This window comes from Habropoda laboriosa, unplaced genomic scaffold (genome assembly GCF_001263275.1).
Source record: "Habropoda laboriosa isolate 0110345459 unplaced genomic scaffold, ASM126327v1 scaffold589, whole genome shotgun sequence".
Classification (NCBI taxonomy): Eukaryota; Metazoa; Arthropoda; class Insecta; order Hymenoptera; family Apidae; genus Habropoda; species Habropoda laboriosa.
The window spans coordinates 76460-85912 of record NW_017100726.1 but is presented as its reverse complement, the minus strand read 5'-3'; the positions used below and the strand labels follow the sequence as shown (position 1 = coordinate 85912).

At 35.8% G+C, this 9453-nt stretch overlaps 1 protein-coding gene across 1 annotated transcript; it reads left to right on the top strand.

The window, feature by feature from the left end:
* The first annotated feature begins 488 nt into the window (after positions 1 to 488).
* Positions 489 to 8706, top strand: LOC108577112 (probable cytochrome P450 6a14). Its single transcript, XM_017940213.1, has 5 exons — positions 489 to 854; positions 4007 to 4344; positions 4458 to 4691; positions 5795 to 6046; positions 8356 to 8706. The coding sequence occupies exons 1-5, from the start codon at positions 544 to 546 to the stop codon at positions 8517 to 8519; spliced, it is 1299 nt and encodes a 432-aa protein (XP_017795702.1). The 5' UTR covers positions 489 to 543; the 3' UTR covers positions 8520 to 8706.
* The last annotated feature ends 747 nt before the right edge of the window (positions 8707 to 9453 follow it).

The following is a 9453-nucleotide window of genomic DNA, read 5'->3' as shown; positions in this document are numbered from 1 at the left end:
TCTTTCTATATTCTAGACATTTTATCAATATTTAGCGGAATTCTTCTCTTTGATCTTCCTATAATACAATATTTCAGGGTCAATCCCTTGCTTACTTTCCACTGTTAATTTTCCGTCGCTTTTTACCTCGTCGATATTTATGATTATTCTGACCGCTCTCATTACATTTCTTACATTCTTCGGTATTTAATATCTACCGTGTCGGTCACCGTTTTGCGTACGGAATTCTAAAATTTTTCTCTCGCTTTTCCGCCCACTTATTGTCTTTATTTTTGCAAATTCTAGTTTACTTACCAATGCATTTTACATAATCAATTTCAAACTGAAGAATAATATATAGGTGCTGTGCGTAATAAGTAATGTCTGCTACATATAATTCATAATATTCGCTAGTCGCATTTCACATGTTTCCCTAAAAAGCATGCATCGCTCATGGTTTATAATAAAATAGCAGTATCTAATTCGTAAAATTCTCATTTTCTAGCCAAATTCTTCAAAGATATTTACGAACAGTATAAAAATCATCGTCTTGTTGGTATATATATGCTTCATAAACCATATTTGGTTGTGAATGACCCCAATTTAATCCGTGAGGTACTGGCAAAAGAGTTCTCAAGTTTTCACGATCGTGGTATATTTTGCAACGAAGAAACAGATCCACTATCTGGAAATTTGTTTCAATTAACTGGGAAAAAATGGAGAAATCTAAGAGTGAAATTAACACCAACTTTTACTTCGGGAAAAATTAAACAAATGTTTCTAATTTTAAAAGAAACCGGAAATGCACTGGAAAAATTTTTAGGAGATAAGGCGCAAACAAGATCAACAATTGACGTCAAGGACATATTTGCAAGGTATATACATCATTTATGAAAATAAATATTTTTAGATCTTTTAATGTTTTCTATGAATGCAGGCTGTTTCGTTTAACTGAAGTCGGTGGAATATCTCACGAAGGGTTAAAGTTATCAAAAAAATGTTCTTACAAAAGTTGTTTGGTATCAAGAGGGACATTGCGTAATATAAATAATTTTTCTGTAAGTGTAGTGGAGATATCAAAGTCAAGTGAATTTTTTTAAATAGAACCCTGTATCTTTGTACATATTCATAACATGGTAGCGTTTCTTGAGACAAATACAATGACAATTAGATGAACGCAAGCCGTTGGCGTACTTAAATAAATATTTAAGTGACTATATCGGTTTGCTGCTATACCGTGTCAATCAGGCTGTGCACTGGCTTCTTATCGTCCCTTATCTCTAAAGGTTCTTTCTACGTGACTGCGCTATCCATTTATACCAAATCAATTCTTCCGTTTGTGACCAAATTTTCTCCCTTCTATGAAGGAAGTCCCAGTATTGTAACAAACTGCACGTAAATGGATATTAGCCTTCACCGTTAAGTACGCTAGCGGCTTGCGTTCGTTAAACTACGGACCTAATTTATGACTTTTTCTACATGGAATGATATCGTGTGTAGGTCATTGTCTTTGTCTCAAGAAACACTACCATGTTATGAATACAAAGATATAGGTTTCTATTTAAAAGAATTAATTTGACTTTGATATATCCTCCACCACTACAACTACAGAAAAATTATTTGTACTACGCAATGTCCCTCTTAATACCAAAGAACTTTTGTAGGAACATTTTTTTGATAATTTTAACCCTTCGTGAGATATTCCATCGTTTCCAATTAAACGAAACACCCTGTACATGTATATAGGGTGTCCCGTAACTCCTCGAACACCCGGAAATGGGAGGTTGCTGGAGCGACTCTGAACAACTTTTTCCTTGACCAAAATGTTGGTTGAAGCTTCATTTTTGAATTATTAACGAAAAACACTGGCCAATCAGAGCGCGCGTAGAACCCGCGCCCAGGCACGGGAGCGCAGGGACTCATCCGCGCGCGATCGTGAACAAATACGTACGCGTGACTTCTCGGTTATCGATCGCTGTCAAAAAAATTTGACTTTGTACCGCTATTTTTATAAGACTTAGAGAAATGGTTTTTTGCCGTCATTCCGACGTTTGTATAAATTTTTGAAAAAACTGCAATTAGTCGGAATCGCGAAGAAAAGAGCGAAGGTCGTTTTTACAACTTTTTTATCTGAGCTCGTAATAAACATTTAAAAAATACGTTTTGTAGATGTATGTCATTTATACACACGCTGAAAATTTCATCGAAATCCGTTAATGTTGCTATGAGCTAAAAACGGTTAAAGATTGTGAAAATCGCACTATTTCACGACTTCCGGCCTAGAACTGTAATAAATCTGCAGATTCTTACATCTTTCGATGCCTGTCACTTGTTTCTTCATCCACCGATTTCGACGAAATTTTCAACGTGTGTATAATTGACGTAGATCTACCAAACGTATTCTTTTTTTTTCATGAATAACAAATAAGTCGTTTAGTAACTGTGTTCGATACTTTTATTCGTTATCTGAAAGGAATAAAGTATTTTATTACTTGTGAAAAACTTACCCATTCGTCCACGAATTAATCTGCTTCGACGGAAGTGGGTCAGTGTGTCGATCCTGACCTTTTCAGGCAATCCGAAACAGGTGATGTTACGGCCGGGTCGGCGAACTCATATGATCGCCCCCCGCCAAACGATAGAAACAATAGATATCGACATCGACAACAATAGACGTCGAACACCGACAGAAGACGTCGAACGCCGCGACCCGACATCATAAATAAAACACTTTATTCCTTTCGGATAGCGAATAAAAGTATCGAACACAGTTATTAAACGACCTATTTGTTATTCATGAATAACGAATAATTCCACATTATTCTTAATTTAACACTGCCGGCCGCACATTTCTCGCATCGCCGTTAGGTATGTATTGTTATACAAACATCGGAATGACGGCAAAAAACCATTTCTCTAAGCCTTATAAAAATAGCGGTGCAAAGTCAAATTTTTGTGACAGAGACCGATAACCGAGAAGTCACGCGTACGCGTTTGTTCACGATCGCGCGCGGTTGAGTCCCTGCGCTCCCGTGCCTGGGCGCGGGCTCTACGCGCGCTCTGATTGGCCAGTGTTTTTCGTTAATAATTCAAAAACGAAGCTTCAAACAACATTTTGGTCAAGGAAAAAGTTGTTCAGAGTCACCTCAGCAACCATCCATTTCCGGGTGTTACACTCTTTACGGGACACCCTGTGTACATATTGTCGTTTACAGCGCCGAAAGTTGCTGCCGTCTTCTGTATTCGTCCCTGAGCGCGGGCTCTACGCGCGCTCTGATTGGCCAGTGTTTTTCGTTAATAATTCAAAAACGAAGCTTCAAACAACATTTTGGTCAAGGAAAAAGTTGTTCAGAGTCAGCTCAGCAACCCTGCATTTCCGGGTGTTACACTCTTTACGGGACACCCTGTGTACATATTGTCGTTTACAGCGCCGAAAGTCGCTGCCGTCTTCTGTATAACTTACGCGAAGTAAAATTCCGGCTATGTGTCGTTGGTTTTGAGGATCATTATAAATACTTCTGTATCTTGACATGACCTATATTCGTTGGTGTAAGGAGATTTGCTCGGCTACAGTGATATTTTAGAACGTTAATAACTGAAAAACGAAGTTTCAAACGCAATTTTTTTATGTTTGATTTTCGTTTTACATCGGCTTCTAGAATCACCCTCTAAATTTTCTCCTATATTGTGGCCGAACTTCCTCTATTACATACATCTATAAAGTAAAGCAAAATCTCAATCTTTGATACTCTTATTGTTTGTTTCATTTTAAATACATGCACTTGGTTATATTACGTAAGGAACGTGATACAATTTAAATACTAACAATAAGTTATTAGCTCAGATTTTTTAATATGATACGACTTAAGCTTATTTACCTACTTTTAGTTAATTTATAATATAAACATAATTGTCAAGCACAATGTAAAATAGTTAATTTATTTGATTCTGGAATCGTTCTGGAATCGTCGCATTTTATTATTACGATATGCTTGTATGAACAAAACGTTTACAATATATCTTCCAGATATTCTGTAGACATTATCATGTCAGCAGCATTCGGAATAACATGTGATAGTTTTAACAATCCAGAAAATGAATTTCGGTATTGGGGAAAGAAAATATTTGACCCGAAGCCTCTATGGAACGCTCTTGTTATATGGGCACCACACATCTTTGACCTATTTTCTATACCATATAATGAAAGGGATGTTACAAATTTCTTTACCAAAATGTTTAAAGAAACGGTAGAGTACAGACGATCGAATAATATCGTAAGAAAAGACTTTTTGAACTTATTGAAACAATTGATAGAAAATGGATATGTAGATGCAGATGATAATTCAGACGACGTAAATGTTTCCAGTAATTACTATTTTGCTCCTCATAAATTAATAACATCGAAATATTATAAAGTAATAAATATGCCAATATTAAACAAATCATAATAATACAAAATTATTATTTCATTATTTTAGAAGCAATACAAAATAAATTAACGATGACGGAGGCAGCGGCACAAGCATTTGTTTTTTACTTAGCTGGATTCGAAACATCTGCTACGACAGCAACATTTTGTCTATATGAATTAGCAAAACATCAAGATATACAAGATAAAGTACGTGAAGAAATTCAAACGATGATTAAAAAACACGGCGATTTGACATATGACGCCCTAAAGGATATGAATTATCTTCATAAAGTAATCTCTGGTTTGTATATAAACATACTTCAATAATAATAATGAACACAACTAACAAGAACAGTCACCTAACCCGAAAATTTTGATTTTAACGAAACTTTGTTGCAACGGTACAAGATAGAGCAAAAGCTTGAATGCACAAATTATTCAGCTTTTTTATGATGTATCACCATATTGCAAAAACAGAATTGTCCACGATGTGTAATTTTTCCGGCTGATTCTACAAGTGTCAGTCAAACGGCAGGCCAACTCTATGTAATGTAATACAGGGCCTCTGTTTTATCTCAATACAGTGAAATATCTGGCGTGACAGTGAACGTGTTAATAAGTAAATGTTGTTCAAATTATGTCGTGTTTGATGTCATTTACATCAGAAAAATCTCATCAAATGTTAAGAAAAATTTCGGGATAAAAAAACGTAAAATTAAAAATGTTGGTATTTAAATCGCTTGGTTGCCTCGACTCCTGTTTCATCCTTATCTTTTATTCGCTGTCCTTGTCCTACGTTCGGCAAACTACAAAGGCGGGCGCGAGGCTCGAAAACGTAGTCCCTGACTCTACATGTGTCAGGTTTAGATTCCTTGCGGACTGACACTTGTGGAGAATTTACTGTATTCTTCGAAGATGCATCCTCTTATATTTCATAATGTTTAAGCCTAGAACAAGAAAACGTAACAGCTCAAATTCTTCTTTCATGATGTATTAATTGAAGAACAACGATAAATTATAAAAATAAATGCTTTTAAGTTTGCATTAACTTATTTAGCGAAATAAAGAAAAGACACAAGTTTATTTATGATTTTGCTGGTAAATAATGACACTTACTTAAATGTCTAAAAACATATTATATACTTCTTTTGTACATGGAATTAACTATAATTATTTAGTTGTTAAACACTTTGAATGAAAGACAATTAGAATTTGCATGTGCTTTGTGATATTGAAATAGAAGCATAATAATTTAAGCTTTTGTAGAAATATGTAATTACAAATTTATTTTCAATAACTTTTGAAAGAGTAATTTTTTATTTACCGAAGAGTTTAAAATTATCAAAAAATCATATACATACCTTAACGGCATCGAATAATTAAAAATTTATTAATCTATTTCAGAAACATTAAGAAAGTATCCTCCACTTGTTATTCTGAACCGTATTTGTACAAAAGAGATACAGTTGGATTCGACAAATTTTCGCATACCCATAGGAATTCCTACAGTGATACCTATCTTTGGTCTACATCGAGATGCTAACATATATCCCGAACCGGAGAGATTTGATCCAGAACGATTTTCCGAAGAAAACATAAAAACTAGGCACCCTTATACTTATCTACCATTTGGCGAAGGTCCAAGGATATGTATTGGTAAATATTCTTTCTCTAAATATAATATTTAATTTGCGTAATATAAATGTCACTTTTATAATACTGAAAAAGAAGTCATTGAAAAATCATGACGAATTGAACAGTAGATCCTCGAACGTTTTCACGTATAAATATGTACTTATGTGTCATACTACTGCTGCAATTTCGTAAAATCGATGTTAGGACTTCATTAAGTGCAAAGATAACTTGTAGAACCACTATAGGAATATTCTTACGATATTTAAATATTTTTTGTACGAGTTTACAAAAATCTGATTACTCCGTTCGTTAATTACCATCTTCCTAGTTGTTAGGTGTATCCTGTAGCCGGATTTATGGCATCGTCAATAGGTCACGCGTTGCAGATAACAGGTTTACTTCGGATAAATAATACATGTTTATTGCCTGCATATCGAGTCGCCAGGACCAGACATGTCATAAATCCTGGAGTAAAGGGGCAAAGTGGAAAGTGGCTCTGAACCTTCGCTTCGTCGGTGAGCCACTTTAGGAAGATAAAGTCCAAGCCTCACGGAAATTCCACAGGAATCCATCCACCGAATACTTTCTCCGGTCATTGTTGCATTCTACCCTGAAGATAGTTCATTAAGGATGAAAGGGAAGGAGGTCTCGATGCACCAGGGAAAACCGATTGGTGGTTGAGAAAATTGTGGAACGTCAATCAGGGTAGTTTGAAACACAACCGGAGTCTTCGTCCCAAAAAAACTGAGAGACTCCGGCAAATATTTATTGAACATCGAAAGATACACATAGAACAGTCGTAAGACATATTTACAACTTCGCAAAGATACATTAGAACTGTCAGGAGAAACACTGAGTCAAAATCATTGTAAATAAAGAATAAATAGTTATTTCGTGTTTCACAAGAAACTGGTCCTTTGAGCCTAGTAGGCATACCATGTGCAAAAGCTAAGCCTGAAAGGCAGAAGTCAAAACCACGGAAACTAATACTAGTTGTTAGGTTTTCTGTAGAAACGGTTTATGGCACGATCGACCGGGAACGGTTATTTTTGAGTTCAGGATTTTCGTTTGTTGCTTGCACGGGTCTAATTACATCCTGCGAGGGTCACTAGAATTGCTTTGCTAGATTTTTAGTAATTTCTATCCCTCGCGCTCAATAGCCTAAGAACATGCTATAAACCACGAATTTCCGAACGGCACATCTGTATGTAACGGTCCGCTTGCCGATTAGTCACCCGGAGGAAATTCCAGATTTTTGGGACCTTCCACCCACCCCTCGCGACCGTCTCCCACCCTTCCAAGGTGACAGCGCGCTAAGGGCGCATTGGACGATATTAGACACGCTGATTGGCAAATGCAATCGTTAACCATTAACCAATCAGCGTGTCCCAACAAAAATCCCTCTCACGGACGTCCGAGACGCGACGTCGGAGAGTTGAGTCGTCGAGTAGTCGTTCAACCACCACGAACAAGGAGAACCAAGGAGCAACCAGCTCACATCACGCGATACCATAGATCAGTTTTTGCAAGTGTCAATCATTTGGGTAGTCCTTCGAACCAGTATCTAGACGGCACAACATCGTGCAAACATCCACAAAGCTCGAAAGTTCATCGCCACAACCACGAGCATTAACACTAGTGATTTTTGTAATTATTGCCGATGCTGTCCAATTCCACTCTGATAGAAATACTTTTCTGCAATTCCTTTGTTATACAAAAATGAAGAACAGTAATTCTATTTACATACAGGGTGTCCCAGCTGAAGCAGCCCTTCTAAATATTTCCTTTGTTCTAGAAAAAGAATTTTTTTGTCAGGTCATTTTTTCTTGGTTTTTTCAAGGTCATTGTTATTTTTTATGTAAAAAAGACGTTTTTTTTTTTTCATTGCATCTTGCAGCGGATGAAAAAATACATTTGAATATGTTTCACTGATGATATTGAAATGACCTTCAAGTGACTTTAGAAGTGAGAAATGTAATAAATTTGCCTGAATAATATTCGAACTTACTATTTATGTTATTAAGTGTTCAAAGTGATGTCCGTCGGTATTGATACACTTTCTATTATGTCAGAAGTATTTTTCATATCATAAAAAATGAAGGAAATATTTAGGTGGCCTGCTTCGGCTGGGACACCCTGTATATTATTGATTATAATTTATAGTATAAGTTTATATAATGTAAAATTAATAACTAACGCTTCTAATATTTGACAAATGGTTTACACTGTAGAGTTTATTAAAAGGGAATGTGAAAATTGCAATCATAATAATGCAAATAACTTTATTAAAATAAAATTGCAAAATTAAACAGTTTATTTGTGTTTTACAGGATTAAGGTTTGGCTTGACACAAACAAAAGTTGCTATAATAAGTGCTCTATTAAAAAATAAAGTCGAACTTGCACCAAATACAAAAACTACCTTGGACTTTCAAGAGGGGTCTCTTATATTAATGGCAAAAGGAGGTGTGCATTTGACAATTGTACCAGTGTAATGATTTTACAGGTTTCGAAAATTATAACTGTGATTAACATTTATACATTATATTTATACATATGTACATATGTAGGCGTATAGACATTTTACTTAATCAGCTATTAACACTGCAATATTCCATGTTGTTGTATTCCATGTGTAATATTATAATTCCATGTGTAAATATTGTAATATATAAATAAATGTACCACGCCGTGAAAAATGGATGGAAGTTATTCTATTTCATAACAGTATAGATGATTTTAAAAGAATTGTTAAAAATTCGCATATTTACGTTATCATCGCCACCATTAATAAAGAAACAAATAACTGCAGTCAAATGTTTAGTACTTCATTCTAAGAATCCAATATAGTAATATTATAGTTTGCTATATACAAGGTGTCCCGTAACTCCTTGAACACCCGGAAATGGGAGGTTGCTGGGGCGACTCTGAACAACTTTTTCCTTTACCAACATTTTAGTTGAAGCTTCGTTTTTGAATTATTAAGCGCTCAGGGGCCGACTCTGAACAACTTTTTCCTTTACCAACATTTTAGTTGAAGCTTCGTTTTTGAATTATTAAGTGCTCAGGGGCGGAGAACAGAGGCTCATCCGCGCGCGATCGAACAAACGCGTACGCGTGACTTCTTGGTTATCGGCCTCTGTCACAAAAATTTGACTTTGCACCGCTATTTTTATAAGGCTTAGAGAAATGGTTTTTTGCCGTCATTCCGATGTCTGATCACTTGTGTCCCCTGAAATAATGTAACTTTGTCTTGAGAAGTCTTTTCATACAACAGCAGATAAAACAGATACTTAGATGATCCCATTTAGCCACCCTGTATAGAACTTTTGACCTGAGACTTCAAGCCCTTTCCTCCCCCGCGGTCTAAGACACGAGTCTCCTAGAAAGCCTTACTGACCAGTCCACTATACTCTGTTCAAAATGAGA

Coding starts and splice junctions, on each gene's coding strand:
- LOC108577112 (XM_017940213.1), top strand. CDS start 544: ATGCTTCATAAACCATATTTGGTTGTGAATGACCCCAATTTAATCCGT. Junction 4,345..4,457: donor AGACGACGTAAATGTTTCCA/GTAATTACTATT, acceptor TCATTATTTTAG/AAGCAATACAAAATAAATTA. Junction 4,692..5,794: donor TCTTCATAAAGTAATCTCTG/GTTTGTATATAA, acceptor AATCTATTTCAG/AAACATTAAGAAAGTATCCT.